This window comes from Oncorhynchus keta, chromosome 10, assembly GCF_023373465.1.
Source record: "Oncorhynchus keta strain PuntledgeMale-10-30-2019 chromosome 10, Oket_V2, whole genome shotgun sequence".
In the NCBI taxonomy this organism is placed as follows: Eukaryota; Metazoa; Chordata; class Actinopteri; order Salmoniformes; family Salmonidae; genus Oncorhynchus; species Oncorhynchus keta.
Window position 1 is genome coordinate 1,300,100 of NC_068430.1, and position 16,260 is coordinate 1,316,359.

The 16,260-nt window shown below is 41.5% G+C and overlaps 1 protein-coding gene and 2 long non-coding RNA genes across 4 annotated transcripts in view; 1 reads left to right on the top strand and 2 right to left on the bottom strand.

The window, feature by feature from the left end:
• Positions 1 to 16,260, top strand: part of LOC118381902 (plasma membrane calcium-transporting ATPase 2-like) — a 238,561-nt gene that overhangs the window by 76,027 nt on the left and 146,274 nt on the right. Inside the window, 2 exon segments of the mRNA XM_052526180.1 lie at positions 10,346 to 10,538; positions 11,594 to 11,609. Of these exon segments, the coding sequence (XP_052382140.1) occupies positions 10,346 to 10,538; positions 11,594 to 11,609 (209 nt within the window).
• Positions 599 to 1,050, bottom strand: LOC127932009 (uncharacterized). 2 transcript variants are annotated; one of them, XR_008143537.1, is made up of 3 exons: positions 984 to 1,050; positions 686 to 771; positions 599 to 642 (listed from the first exon to the last, which is right to left on the bottom strand). It is a non-coding gene; the product is annotated as an uncharacterized LOC127932009 (long non-coding RNA). The 2 variants fall into 2 exon arrangements; XR_008143536.1 differs by lacking the exon at positions 984 to 1,050 and adding an exon at positions 858 to 931.
• On the bottom strand, positions 2,043 to 3,543 carry LOC127932005 (uncharacterized). Its single transcript, XR_008143532.1, has 3 exons — positions 3,206 to 3,543; positions 2,945 to 3,107; positions 2,043 to 2,553 (listed from the first exon to the last, which is right to left on the bottom strand). It is a non-coding gene; the product is annotated as an uncharacterized LOC127932005 (long non-coding RNA).

A 16,260-nucleotide genomic window follows, 5' to 3' on the forward strand; every position in this document is an offset into this window, starting at 1 on the left:
CTGAACGTCTGTCTCTTACCAACTCAATACCGTTGTGAATAGAGTTTGTCCGTTTTAAACGGTGTACATTGCGAAATAAAATAAGCATGTTTTTTTTTCAATTATCTTGTCGATTGATGACCAACCAAGAGCACTGCGCATGACTGCAACAGAAGAACCATATCCCCACCTTAAAACAACCCATGACTGCAGCAGAAGAACCATATCTCCACCTTAAAACAACCCATGACTGCAACAGAAGAACCATATCTCCACCTTAAAACAACCCATGACTGTAACAGAAGAACCACATCTCCACCTTAAAACAACCCATGACTGCAACAGAAGAACCATATCTCCACCTTAAAACAACCCATGACTGTAACAGAAGAACCACATCTCCACCTTAAAACAACCCATGACTGCAACAGAAGAACCATATCTCCACCTTAAAACAACCCATGACTGTAACAGAAGAACCACATCTCCACCTTAAAACAACCCATGACTGCAACAGAAGAACCATATCTCCACCTTAAAACAACCCATGACTGCAACAGAAGAACCATATCTCCACCTTAAAACAACCCATGACTGTAACAGAAGAACCACATCTCCATCTTAAAACAACCCATGACTACAACAGAAGAACCATATCTCCACCTTAAAACAACCCATGACTACAACAGAAGAACCACATCTCCACCTTAAAACAACCCATGACTACAACAGAAGAACCATATCTCCACCTTAAAACAACCCATGACTGCAACAGAAGAACCACATCTCCACCTTAAAACAACCCATGACTGTAACAGAAGAACCATATCTCCACCTTAAAACAACCCATGACTACAACAGAAGAACCATATCTCCACCTTAAAACAACCCATGACTGCAACAGAAGAACCATATCTCCACCTTAAAACAACCCATGACTGCAACAGAAGAACCACATCTCCTTAAAACAACCCATGACTACAACAGAAGAACCATATCTCCACCTTAAAACAACCCATGACTGCAACAGAAGAACCATATCTCCACCTTAAAACAACCCATGACTGCAACAGAATAACCACATCTCCTTAAAACAACCCATGACTGCAACAGAAGAACCATATCTCCACCTTAAAACAACCCATGACTACAACAGAAGAACCATATCTCCACCTTAAAACAACCCATGACTACAACAGAAGAACCATATCTCCACCTTAAAACAACCCATGCTGCTTTGTTCTGTGCATTCTGCAGCCTCCTAAATTCACTTAATGATGCATTTCCCCAGACCACCGAACAATAGTTCACTTGACTCTCAATTAATGCTTGTGTTATTTGCTTAAGAATCTTTCCCGGTAAATATTTAAGCTATCCGTCTGATCATGCATGCAGGCTACCCTGCCGCCTCTACACTCTAACCACTAGGCTACCCTGCCGCCTCTACACTCTAACCACTAGGCTACCCTGCCGCCTTCTACACTCTAACCACTAGGCTACCCTGCCGCCTCTACACTCTAACCACTAGGCTACCCTGCCCCCTCTACACTCTAACCACTAGGCTACCCTGCCGCCTCTATACTCTAACCACTAGGCTACCCTGCCGCCTCTACACTCTAACCACTAGGCTACCTGCCGCCTCTACACTCTAACCACTAGGCTACCTATCTCCTCTACACTCTAACCACTAGGCTACCTACCTCCTCTACACTCTAACCACTAGGCTACCTACCTCCTCTACACTCTAACCACTAGGCTACCCTGCCGCCTCTACACTCTAACCACTAGGCTACCTGCCGCCTCTACACTCTAACCACTAGGCTACCCTGCCGCCTCTACACTCTAACCACTAGGCTACCCTACACACCTCTACATTCTAACCACTAGGCTACCTGCCGCCTCTACACTCTAACCACTAGGCTACCTACCTCCTCTACACTCTAACTACTAGGCTACCCTGCCGCCTCTACACTCTAACCACTAGGCTACCTGCCGCCTCTACACTCTAACCACTAGGCTACCTACCTCCTCTACACTCTAACCACTAGGCTACCCTGCCGCCTCTACACTCTAACTACTAGGCTACCCTGCCGCCTCTACACTCTAACCACTAGGCTACCTGCCGCCTCTACACTCTAACCACTAGGCTACCTACCTCCTCTACACTCTAACCACTAGGCTACCCTGCCGCCTCTACACTCTAACCACTAGGCTACCCTGCCGCCTCTACACTCTAACCACTAGGCTACCTGCCACCTCTACACTCTAACCACTAGGCTACCCTGCCACCTCTACACTCTAACCACTAGAATACCCTGCCGCCTCTACACACTAACCACTAGGCTACCCTGCCGCCTCTACACTCTAACCACTAGGCTACCCTGCCGCCTCTACACTCTAACCACTAGGCTACCCTGCCGCCTCTACACTCTAACCACTAGGCTACCTGCCGCCTCTACACTCTAACCACTAGGCTACCTGCCGCCTCTACACTCTAACCACTAGGCTACCTACCTCCTCTACACTCTAACCACTAGGCTACCTACCTCCTCTACACTCTAACCACTAGGCTACCTACCTCCTCTACACTCTAACCACTAGGCTACCTACCTCCTCTACACTCTAACCACTAGGCTACCCTGCCGCCTCTACAGTCTAACCACTAGGCTACCCTGCCGCCTCTACACTCTAACTACTAGGCTACCCTGCCGCCTCTACACTCTAACCACTAGGCTACCTGCCGCCTCTACACTCTAACCACTAGGCTACCTACCTCCTCTACACTCTAACCACTAGGCTACCCTGCCGCCTCTACACTCTAACCACTAGGCTACCCTACACACCTCTACATTCTAACCACTAGGCTACCTGCCGCCTCTACACTCTAACCACTAGGCTACCTACCTCCTCTACACTCTAACTACTAGGCTACCCTGCCGCCTCTACACTCTAACCACTAGGCTACCTGCCGCCTCTACACTCTAACCACTAGGCTACCTACCTCCTCTACACTCTAACCACTAGGCTACCCTGCCGCCTCTACAATCTAACCACTAGGCTACCCTGCCGCCTCTACACTCTAACCACTAGGCTACCCTGCCGCCTCTACACTCTAACCACTAGGCTACCTGCCACCTCTACACTCTAACCACTAGGCTACCCTGCCACCTCTAAACTCTAACCACTAGAATACCCTGCCGCCTCTACACACTAACCACTAGGCTACCCTGCCGCCTCTACACTCTAACCACTAGGCTACCCTGCCGCCTCTACACTCTAACCACTAGGCTACCCTGCCGCCTCTACACTCTAACCACTAGGCTACCTGCCTCCTCTACACTCTAACCACTAGGCTACCCTGCCGCCTCTACACTCTAACCACTAGGCTACCCTGCCGCCTCTACACTCTAACCACTAGGCTACCCTGCCGCCTCTACACTCTAACCACTAGGCTACCCTGCCGCCTCTACACTCTAACCACTAGGCTACCTGCCTCCTCTACACTCTAACCACTAGGCTACCCTGCCGCCTCTACACTCTAACCACTAGGCTACCCTGCCGCCTCTACAGTCTAACCACTAGGCTACCCTGCCGCCTCTACACTCTAACCACTAGGCTACCTGCCTCCCCGTTATTCAGTCTCTCATAATAACACCGTTAGTTAATCACTACAGTCTGATGTCTCTCATAATAACACCGTTAGTTAATCACTACAGTCTGATGGTTCCCATAATAACACTGCCAAATAGACAGAGAAGGAAAGGGAGACTAAGGGGGAGAGAGGAAAATATGAAGATAGAGGCAGACCAGGAAGTTAATTATTCAAAGAATTTAATACAAACGTTTAATTATTAAACCCAGAGGAAAACAAGAACAACTCATTACCGATTAAATTGGTGTCATTAAGCAGTAACACATTATTAATAAAACTAATATTGCTATTATTACTATTATTATAATAATATAATTCTTATGTTATTGGTACTCCAAATAGTAGTGTTATGTTAGTAGGTGTGATGGTAATAGTAGTAGTTTAATGATGGGGTGATGGTGGTTGGTAGTAGTAGTAGTAGTAGTAGTAGTAGTAGTAGTAGTAATAGTAGTAGTAGTAGTAGTAGTAGTAGTAGTAGTAGTAGTAGTAGTAGTAGTAATAGTAATGTTGATGGTGGTTGGTAGTAGTAGTAGTAGTAGTAGTAATAGTAATGTTGATGGTGGTTAGTAGTAGTAGTAGTAGTAGTAATAGTAATGTTGATGGTGGTTGTAGTACTGATGTAGGTGTGAAGTTGACAGTTAGTTATAGTTATAGTAGGTAGAGATATTACAGTATTACAGATATTACAATATCTCTACCACCATTACCACTAGTAGTATTACTACCTCTAATATCTCTACCATTACCACTAGTAGTATTACTACCTCTAATATCTCTACCACCATTACCACTAGTAGTATTACTACCTCTAATATCTCTACCATTACCACTAGTAGTATTACTACCTCTAATATCTCTACTACCATTACCACTAGTAGTATTACTACCTCTAATATCTCTACCATTACCACTAGTAGTATTACTACCTCTAATATCTCTACCATTACCACTAGTAGTATTACTACCTCTAATATCTCTACCATTACCACTAGTAGTATTTATACCTCTAATATCTCTACTACCATTACCACTAGTAGTATTACTACCTCTAATATCTCTACCATTACCACTAGTAGTATTTATACCTCTAATATCTCTACTACCATTACCACTAGTAGTATTACTACCTCTAATATCTCTACCATTACCACTAGTAGTATTACTACCTCTAATATCTCTACCATTACCACTAGTAGTATTACTACCTCTAATATCTCTACCATTACCACTAGTAGTATTTATACCTCTAATATCTCTACTACCATTACCACTAGTAGTATTACTACCTCTAATATCTCTACCATTACCACTAGTAGTATTACTACCTCTAATATCTCTACCATTACCTCTAGTAGTATTACTACCTCTAATATCTCTACTACCATTACCACTAGTAGTATTTATACCTCTAATATCTCTACCATTACCACTAGTAGTATTACTACCTCTAATATCTCTACCATTACCACTAGTAGTATTACTACCTCTAATATCTCTACTACCATTACCACTAGTAGTATTTATACCTCTAATATCTCTACCATTACCACTAGTAGTATTACTACCTCTAATATCTCTACCATTACCACTAGTAGTATTACTACCTCTAATATCTCTACTACCATTACCACTAGTAGTATTACTACCTCTAATATCTCTACTACCATTACCACTAGTAGTATTACTACCTCTAATATCTCTACCATTACCACTAGTAGTATTACTACCTCTAATATCTCTACCATTACCACTAGTAGTATTACTACCTCTAATATCTCTACTACCATTACCACTAGTAGTATTACTACCTCTAATATCTCTACTACCATTACCACTAGTAGTATTACTACCTCTAATATATCTACCATTACCACTAGTAGTATTACTACCTCTAATATCTCTACTACCATTACCACTAGTAGTATTACTACCTCTAATATCTCTACTACCATTACCACTAGTAGTATTACTACCTCTAATATCTCTACCATTACCACTAGTAGTATTACTACCTCTAATATCTCTACTACCATTACCACTAGTAGTATTACTACCTCTAATATCTCTACTACCATTACCACTAGTAGTATTTATACCTCTAATATCTCTACCATTACCACTAGTAGTATTACTACCTCTAATATCTCTACCACCATTACCACTAGTAGTATTACTACCTCTAATATCTCTACCACCATTACCACTAGTAGTATTACTACCTCTAATATCTCTACCACCATTACCACTAGTAGTATTACTATCTACCTCTAATATCTCTACCCATTACCATTATTTATACCTACTATTACCACTAGTAGTATTACTACCTCTAATATCTCTACCATTACCACTAGTAGTATTTACCAATATCTCTACTACCATTACCACTAGTAGTATTACTACCTCTACCATTACCACTAGTAGTATTACTACCTCTAATATCTCACCATTACCACTAGTAGTATTTATACCTCTAATATCTCTACTACCATTACCACTAGTAGTATTTATACTACTCTCTAATATCTACTACTACCATTACCACTAGTAGTATTATACTACCTCTAATATATCTACCTACCTACCATTACCACTAGTAGTATTACTAATATCTCTCTACCATTACCACTAGTAGTATTTATACTCTACTACCATTACCACTAGTAGTATTACTACCTCTAATATCTCTACTACCATTACCACTAGTAGTATTACTACTACCATTACCACTCTACTACATTACCACTAGTAGTATTACTACCTCTAATATCTCTACTACCATTACCACTAGTAGTATTACTACCTCTAATATCTCTACCACCATTACCACTAGTAGTATTACTACCTCTATCTCTACCATATCTCTAATATCTACCATTACCACTAGTAGTATTACTACCTCTAATATCTCTACTACCATTACCACTAGTAGTATTACTACCTCTAATATCTCTACCATTACCACTAGTAGTATTACTACTCTAATATAGTAGTATTTATACTCTACTACCATTACCACTAGTAGTTATTAATATCTCTACCATTACCACTAATATTTATACCTCTAATACTACATTACTAGTAGTATTACTACCTCTAATATACTACCATTACCACTAGTATTTACTACCTCTAATATCTCTACCATTACCACTAGTAGTATTTATACCTCTAATAACTCTACTACCATTACCACTAGTAGTATTACACTAATATACTACCATTACCACTAGTATTTACTACCTCTAATATCTCTACCATTACCACTAGTAGTATTACTACCTCTATTACCACTAGTAGTATTACTACCTCTAATATCTCTACTACCATTACCACTAGTAGTATTTATACCTCTACTAATATCTAGTAGTATTACTACCTCTAATATCTCTACCATTACCACTAGTATTACTACCTCTAATATCTCTAATATCCACCATTACCACTAGTAGTATTACTACCTCTAATATCTACTAATATCCATTACCACTAGTATTATTACTACCTCTAATATCTCTACTACATTACCACTAGTAGTATTACTACCTCTAATATCTCTACCACCATTACCACTAGTAGTATTACTACCTCTAATATCTCTACCATTACCACTAGTATTATTACTACTACCATTACCACTAGTAGTATTACTACCTCTAATATCTCTACCACCATCTAATATCTCTACCATTACCACTAGTATTATTACTACCTCTAATATCTCTACCATTACCACTAGTAGTATTACTACCTCTAATATCTCTACCACTAGTAGTATTACTCCTAATATCTCTACACCATTACCACTAGTAGTATTACTACCTAATATCTCTACCATTACCACTAGTATATACCTCTAATATCTCTACCACCATTACCACTAGTAGTATTACTACCTCTAATATCTCTACCATTACCACTTACCACTATCTCTAGTAGTATTTATTCTAATATCTCTACCATTACCACTAATAGTATTACTACCTAATATCTCTACTACCATTACCACTAGTAGTATTACTACCTCTAATATCTCTACCATTACCACTAGTAGTATTACTACCTCTAATATCTCTACCATTACCACTAGTAGTATTTATACCTCTAATATCTCTACTACCATTACCACTAGTAGTATTACTACCTCTAATATCTCTACCATTACCACTAGTAGTATTACTACCTCTAATATCTCTACTACCATTACCACTAGTAGTATTACTACCTCTAATATCTCTACCCATTACCACTAGTAGTATTACTACCTCTAATATCTCTACTACCATTACCACTAGTAGTATTACTACCTCTAATATCTCTACTACCATTACCACTAGTAGTATTACTACCTCTAATATCTCTACCATTACCACTAGTATTATTACTACCTCTAATATCTCTACCATTACCACTAGTAGTATTACTACCTCTAATATCTCTACTACCATTACCACTAGTAGTATTTATACCTCTAATATCTCTACCATTACCACTAGTAGTATTTATACCTCTAATATCTCTACCACCATTACCACTAGTATTATTACTACCTCTAATATCTCTACCATTACCACTAGTAGTATTACTACCTCTAATATCTCTACCATTACCACTAGTAGTATTTATACCTCTAATATCTCTACCACCATTACCACTAGTAGTATTACTACCTCTAATATCTCTACTACCATTACCACTAGTATTATTACTACCTCTAATATCTCTACCATTACCACTAGTATTATTACTACCTCTAATATCTCTACTACCATTACCACTAGTAGTATTACTACCTCTAATATCTCTACCATTACCACTAGTAGTATTTATACCTCTAATATCTCTACCATTACCACTAGTAGTATTTATTAATATCTACCACCATCTAATATTTATACTCTACTCTACCATTACCACTAGTAGTATTTATACCTCTAATATCTCTACTTACCATTACCACTAGTAGTATTTATACCTCTAATATCTCTACCACCATTACCACTAGTATATTACTACCTCTAATATCTCTACCATTACCACTAGTAATTTATACCTCTAATATCTCTACCATTACCACTAGTAGTATTACTACCTCTAATATCTACCATTACCACTAGTAGTATTACTACCTCTAATATCTCTACCATTACCACTAGTATATTTATACCTCTAATATCTCTACTACCATTACCACTAGTATTACTTCTAATATCTACCATTACCACTAGTAGTATTTATACCTCTAATATCTCTACCATTACCACTAGTAGTATTACTACCTCTAATATCTCTACTACCATTACCACTAGTAGTATTACTACCTCTAATATCTCTACTACCATTACCACTAGTAGTATTACTACCTCTAATATCTCTACCATTACCACTAGTATTATTACTACCTCTAATATCTCTACCATTACCACTAGTAGTATTACTACCTCTAATATCTCTACTACCATTACCACTAGTAGTATTTATACCTCTAATATCTCTACCATTACCACTAGTAGTATTTATACCTCTAATATCTCTACCACCATTACCACTAGTATTATTACTACCTCTAATATCTCTACCATTACCACTAGTAGTATTACTACCTCTAATATCTCTACCATTACCACTAGTAGTATTTATACCTCTAATATCTCTACCACCATTACCACTAGTAGTATTACTACCTCTAATATCTCTACTACCATTACCACTAGTATTATTACTACCTCTAATATCTCTACCATTACCACTAGTATTATTACTACCTCTAATATCTCTACTACCATTACCACTAGTAGTATTACTACCTCTAATATCTCTACCATTACCACTAGTAGTATTTATACCTCTAATATCTCTACCATTACCACTAGTAGTATTTATACCTCTAATATCTCTACCACCATTACCACTAGTAGTATTTATACCTCTAATATCTCTACCACCATTACCACTAGTAGTATTACTACCTCTAATATCTCTACCATTACCACTAGTAGTATTTATACCTCTAATATCTCTACTACCATTACCACTAGTAGTATTTATACCTCTAATATCTCTACCATTACCACTAGTAGTATTACTACCTCTAATATCTCTACTACCATTACCACTAGTAGTATTACTACCTCTAATATCTCTACTACCATTACCACTAGTAGTATTTATACCTCTAATATCTCTACTACCATTACCACTAGTAGTATTACTACCTCTAATATCTCTACTACCATTACCACTAGTAGTATTTATACCTCTAATATCTCTACTACCATTACCACTAGTAGTATTACTACCTCTAATATCTCTACCATTACCACTAGTATTATGCCCTGCGCCCCCGACTCCTTGAAGTAGAAATCTTCATCCAATCAAGGTTAGTGATCCCTGTTCTAATGTCCAGTTATTTGCGGTCATAGGAAACATTATGTACAAAAAAAGTTCAGATCAGTGCAAATAATCACAGAAACCATCAGGATTGGTCAGGAGAGTAAAAGGTCAGCTATCCATTGCAGCACCATTCAGCGAGAGAGAGAGAGAGAGAGAGAGAGAGAGTGTAAGGGAGGGAAGGAGGGACATAAAGCAGGACGTTTGATGTTTGAAAACAGAACAGGTTTAATCAGGTGGTCTTTCCCTAATTTCCTCTATTAAAACACCAAACTAAACGACCAATCAAGATTCTTTCTCACTGCCTTTTCTTTCTCCCAACAGGCTTAACAGGAGATGACCTAGATAAGAGGAAAGAAGTGTATGGGGGAAACCTTATACCTCCGAAGAAGCCAAAGACCTTCCTCCAGTTAGTATGGGAGGCCCTGCAGGACGTGACTCTGATCATCTTGGAGGTGGCTGCCCTGATCTCTCTGGGACTGTCCTTCTATCAGCCTCCGGGAGGGGACAGCGGAGAGTGTGAGTACTGAGACGCGTACATACGTGGAGACATACGTACGCCCACAGGCATGCAAACACTCCTATTGTGTTAAATCTAAAGGTCATATTTGGTGAATTTCAACTAAGGACTTAACCTGGTGTTTTGCCTACCATGAAGGCCCAGACTTTAGTGTTTCAAATCAAATCAAGTTTTATCGGTCACATGGTTAGCAGATGTTAATGGTCATATGGTTAGCAGATGTTAATGGTCATATGGTTAGCAGATGTTAATGGTCACATGGTTAACAGATGTTATTGGTCACATGGTTAGCAGATGTTAATGGTCACATGGTTAACAGATGTTATTGGTCACATGGTTAGCAGATGTTATCGGTCACATGGTTAGCAGATGTTAATGGTCACATGGTTAGCAGATGTTAATGGTCACATGGTTAGCAGATGTTAATGGTCACATGGTTAGCAGATGTTATTGGTCACATGGTTAGCAGATGTTAATGGTCACATGGTTAGCAGATGTTAATGGACACATGGTTAGCAGATGTTAATGGACACATGGTTAGCAGATGTTAATGGTCACATGGTTAACAGATGTTATTGGTCACATGGTTAGCAGATGTTATCGGTCACATGGTTAGCAGATGTTAATGGTCACATGGTTAGCAGATGTTAATGGTCACATGGTTAGCAGATGTTAATGGTCACATGGTTAGCAGATGTTAATGGACACATGGTTAGCAGATGTTAATGGTCACATGGTTAGCAGATGTTATTGCGAGTGTAGCGAAATACTTGTGCTTCTGGAATCTAACAATTTCACAAAAACAACCTAATATACACACACATCTAAGTAAAGGAATGGAATAAGAATATATACATTTAAAATATATGGATGAGCAATGACCGAGAGGAACAGGCCAGATGCAATAGATGGTATAAAATACATTATATACATATATTATATACGAGGAGTAATGCAAGACATGTAAACATTATTAAAGTGACTCGTAATCCATTTATTAAAGTGGCCAATGGTGTCAAGTCTGTACATAGGCAGCAGCCTCACTGTGTTAGTGATGGCTGTTTAACAGTTTGATGGCCTTGAGATATAAGTCATGTTTCAGTCTCTCGGTCCCAGCTGGCTGTATGGATGGGGACAGTATATCCAGAGAGAGCCATGAATACATGAAACAGAGTCCCTGATATCTATCTGGAAAGAAGGAGATCCTCGCCCTGAGCTTATCTACTTCATTGTCCAGCGACTGAATATTAGCGAGTAATATACTTGGAAGCGGTGGATGGTGTGCTACTTCGGACTAAAAGTCTGAATACCTCTTATCCGCCGGCAGTGTATTGGAGCAGCCTCTGGGATGAGTTCAATCGCCTTAAAAGATACGAACAAAAGGATACAGTTCAGGAAAGTCGTATTCCTGAGTTACCGCTCTTTCTGATATCCCACAATTATTTTCCGGCTGTATGTAATAATGCAAAGAACATTCCGGGCTAATAACAGTAAAAAAATATATATACTGCAAAGTTGCGTAGGAGCCTGAATCGTCATCGGCAACATCTTATGAAGAGGAGTCATCTGCTTTTTTTCCCCAGCATTTTCTGAGCCAAAACTGACGCACCTTCAACAACACATAACACCTCATATAATTATGTTCAAAAAAAACAAAAGAACGTTTCTCTTACCAAGTGGCATATAGGCTATTTATGTGAATTTGACTTAATCCTGCCTAATTGGCGAGCGGGAGCTGGTCGCAATGTTTATGTAGGCTCTTGTGTTATATTTTGGGAACCGTGTTTTCATAATTAGGGATGACACTGAGGACTTGTGAAGAGCAGAATCAACAACCTCAAGACTGTTGCTTTGTGGTGTTTGAAGGTGTTAACTGTGTGTTAGGTGCCCATGCTCACAATTAGCCATTGTTATATAAATGCAAGCTGAAAAATATGTGTCCTGGCTTTGGCCCCAAGTGAGAGCAGGTACACTGAGGCCACGGCCCAGTGAGACTCCAGAGCTTTGGAGCTGGAAACAGAACTAAATCACTATCGCCCCGTAACTTCTGTCATCATGAAGTGCTTTCAGAGATTAGTCAAGGATTGTAATCACCTCCACCTCCCCATGTCATCCTAGACCCACTTCAATTTGCGTACCGCCCCAATAGATCCACAGACAATGCAATTGCCATCACACTGCACTCTGCCTTATCCCACATGGACAAGAGGAAGAACTATGTTAGAATGCTGTTCATTGACTTCAGCTCAGCATTCAACACCACAGCTCATCATTAAGCTTGAGGCCATGGGCCTGAACCCTGCTCTGTGAAAATGGGTCCTGTACTTCCCGACGGGTCGCCCCCAGGTGGTGAAGGTAGGAAACAACATCTCCACTTCCCTGATTCTCAACACTGGGACCCCACAAGGGTGCGTTCTCAGCCCTCTCCTGTACTCCCTGTTCACCCATGACTGTGTGGCCACGCACGCCTCCAACTCAATCATCAAGTTTGCAGACGACACAACAGTTGTAGGCTTGATTACCAACAATGATGAGACAGCCAATAGGGAGGAGTTGAGGGCACCCGGAGTGTGGTGCCAGGAAAATAACCTCACACTCAACATCAACAAAAAAAAGGAGATGATCGCAGACTTCAGGAAACAACAGAGGGAGCAGCCCCCTATCCACATCGACGGGACAACAGTGGAGAAGGTGGAAAGTTTTAAGTTCCTCGGCGTACACATCACTGACAAACTGAAATGGTCCACCCACACATCAGTAGCCGGCTACCACCTGGTTACTCCTCCGGGTGGTAGCCCTTAGAGGTTGTACATAGACATGGCACACTGAAGAGTGAAGAGGCAACTCCGGGATACTGGCTTTCTAGGCAGAGTTGCAAAGAAAAAGACTGTCAGACTGGCCAATAAAAAGAAAAGATTAAGGTCGATAAAAGAACACAGACACTGGACAGAGGAACTCTGCCTAGAAGGCCAGCACCCCGGAGTCGCCTCTTTGCTGTTGACATTGAGACTGTTTTTTTGCGAATACTATTTAATGAACCTGCCATTTGAGGACTCTCTAATGTACTTGTCCTCTTTCTACGTTGTGCACCGGGGCCTCCCACTCCTCTTTCTATTCTAGTTTGAGCCAGTTTGCAGTGGTTTTGAAGGGAGTAGTACACAGCGTAGATATTCCGTTTCTTGGCAGTTTCTCGCATGGAATAGCCTTCATTGCTCAGAACAAGAATAGACTGATGAGTTTCAGAAGAAAGTGCTTTGTTTCTGGCCATTTTGAGCCTGTAATCGAACCCACAAATGCTGATGCTCCAGATACTCAACTAGTCTAAAGAAGGCCAGTATTATTACTTCTTTAATCAGAACTACAGTTGTCAGATACTAACATAATTGCAAAAGGGTTTTCTAATGATCAGTTGGCCTTTTAAAATGATAAACTTGGATTAGCTAACACAACGTGCCTTTGGAACACAGGAGTGATGGTTGCTGATAATGGGCCTCTTTACGCCTATGTAGATATTCCATTAAATATCAGCTGTTTCCAGTTACAATATTCATTTACAACATTCACAATGCCACTGAACATGATTCTGGAGTGACGGTGAAAAAAATCAGGATATCGTCAAGGTAAACGAAAACAAAGATGTTCAGCATGTCTCTCAGTACATCATTCACTAATGCCTGAAAGACAGCTGGAGCGTTAGCGAGACCAAACGGCAGAACCCGGTATTCAAAGTGCCCTAACGGAGTGTTAAACGCCGTTTTCCACTCGTCCCCCTCCCTGATGCGCACGAGATGGTAAGCGTTACGAAGGTCCAACTTAGTGAAAAACCTGGCTCCCTGCAGGATCTCGAAGGCTGATGACATAAGGGGAAGCGGATAACGATTCTTAACCGTTATGTCATTCAGCCCTCGATAATCCACGCAGGGGCGCTGGGTCCCGTCCTTCTTCTTAACAAAAAAACCCCCGCTCCGGCGGGAGAGGAGGAAGGAACTACGGTACCGGCGTCGAGAGCAACAGACAAATAATCTTCGAGAGCCTTACGTTCGGGAGCCGACAGAGAGTATCGCTCTGGACCGACTGAAGACCGTGCGCAGATCATGATATTCCTCCGGCACTCCTGTCAAATCACCAGGTTCCTCCTGAGAAGAGGGGACAGAAGAAACAGGAGGGATAGCAGACATTAAACACTTCACATGACAAGAAACGTTCCAGGAGAGGATAGAATTACTAGACCAATTAATAGAAGGATTATGACACACTAGCCAGGGATGACCCAATACAACAGGTGTAAAAGGTGAACGAAAAATCTAAAAATAAATGGTTTCGCTATGATTACCAGAGACAGTGAGGGTTAAAGGTAGCGTTTCACTCTGAATCCTGGGGAGAGGACTACCATCCAAGGCGAACAAGGCCGTGGGTTCCCTTAACTGTCTGAGAGGAATGTCATGTTCCCGAGCCCAGGCTTCGTCCATAAAACAACCCTCCGCCCCAGAGTCTATCAAGGCACTGCAGGAAGCTGCCGAACCGGTCCAGCGTAGATGGACCGACAAGGTAGTACAGGATCTTGAAGGAGAGACCTGAGTAGTAGCGCTCACCAGTAGCCCTCCGCTTACTGATGAGCTCTGGCTTTTACTGGACATGAAGTGACAAAATGACCAGCGGAACCGCAATAGAGACAGAATACCCCCAGCTGCATGGGCTCAGCACCTGAGCCAGTGGAGGAAGATGGTAGTGATGCGGAGAGGGGGAAACGGATAACGCGAGCTCTCTTCCACGAGCTCGGTGACGAAGATCTACCCGTCGTTCTATGCGAATAGCGAGTTCAATCAAAGAATCCACGCTGGAAGGAACCTCCCGGGGAGAATCTCATCCTTTACCTCCGCGTGGAGACCCTCCAGAAAACGAGCGAGCAACGCCGGCTCGTTCCAGTCACTGGAGGCAGCAAGAGTGCGAAACTCTATAGAGTAATCCGTTATGGATCGATTACCTTGACATAGGGAAGACAGGGCCCTGGAAGCTTCTTTCCCAAAAACTGAACGATCAAAAACCCGTATCATCTCCTCCTTAAAGTTCTGATACCGGTTAGTACACTCAGCCCTTGCCTCCCAGATTGCCGTGCCCCACTCACGAGCCCGTCCAGTAAGGAGAGATATGACGTAGGCGATACGAGCTGTACCCCTGGAGTACGTGTTGGGCTGGAGAGAGAACACAATATCACACTGGGTGAGGAAAGAGCGGCATTCAGTGGGCTGCCCAGAGTAACACGGTGGGTTATTAATTCTGGGCTCCGGAGACTCGGAAGCCCTGGAAGTAGCTGGTGGATCGAGGCGGAGATTGTGAATATGTTTTGAGAGGTCGGAGACTTGGGCGGCCAGGGTCTCAACGGCATGTCGAGCAGCAGACAATTCCTGCTCGTGTCTGCCTAGCATCGCTCCCTGGATCTCGACGGCTGAGTAGCGAGGATCCGAAGTCGCTGGGTCCATTCTTGGTCGGATTCTTCTGTTATGCAGGTGAGTGAGGACCCAAAAGCGATTTAACAGAAACAGAGTCTTTTAATGTCCAAACAGGGAAAACATAAATCCTCTATCTTTACAGGAGAGTCCCCCTTCTAGTAGTAGAGGAGAATTGCAGGGCTAGCGGCAACAGACTGCAGGTCCCTTCGGGTAGGCGCGGGTCGTAGAGGATAGAGACACCTGCTCACACGCAGTATCTGATGAAGAGG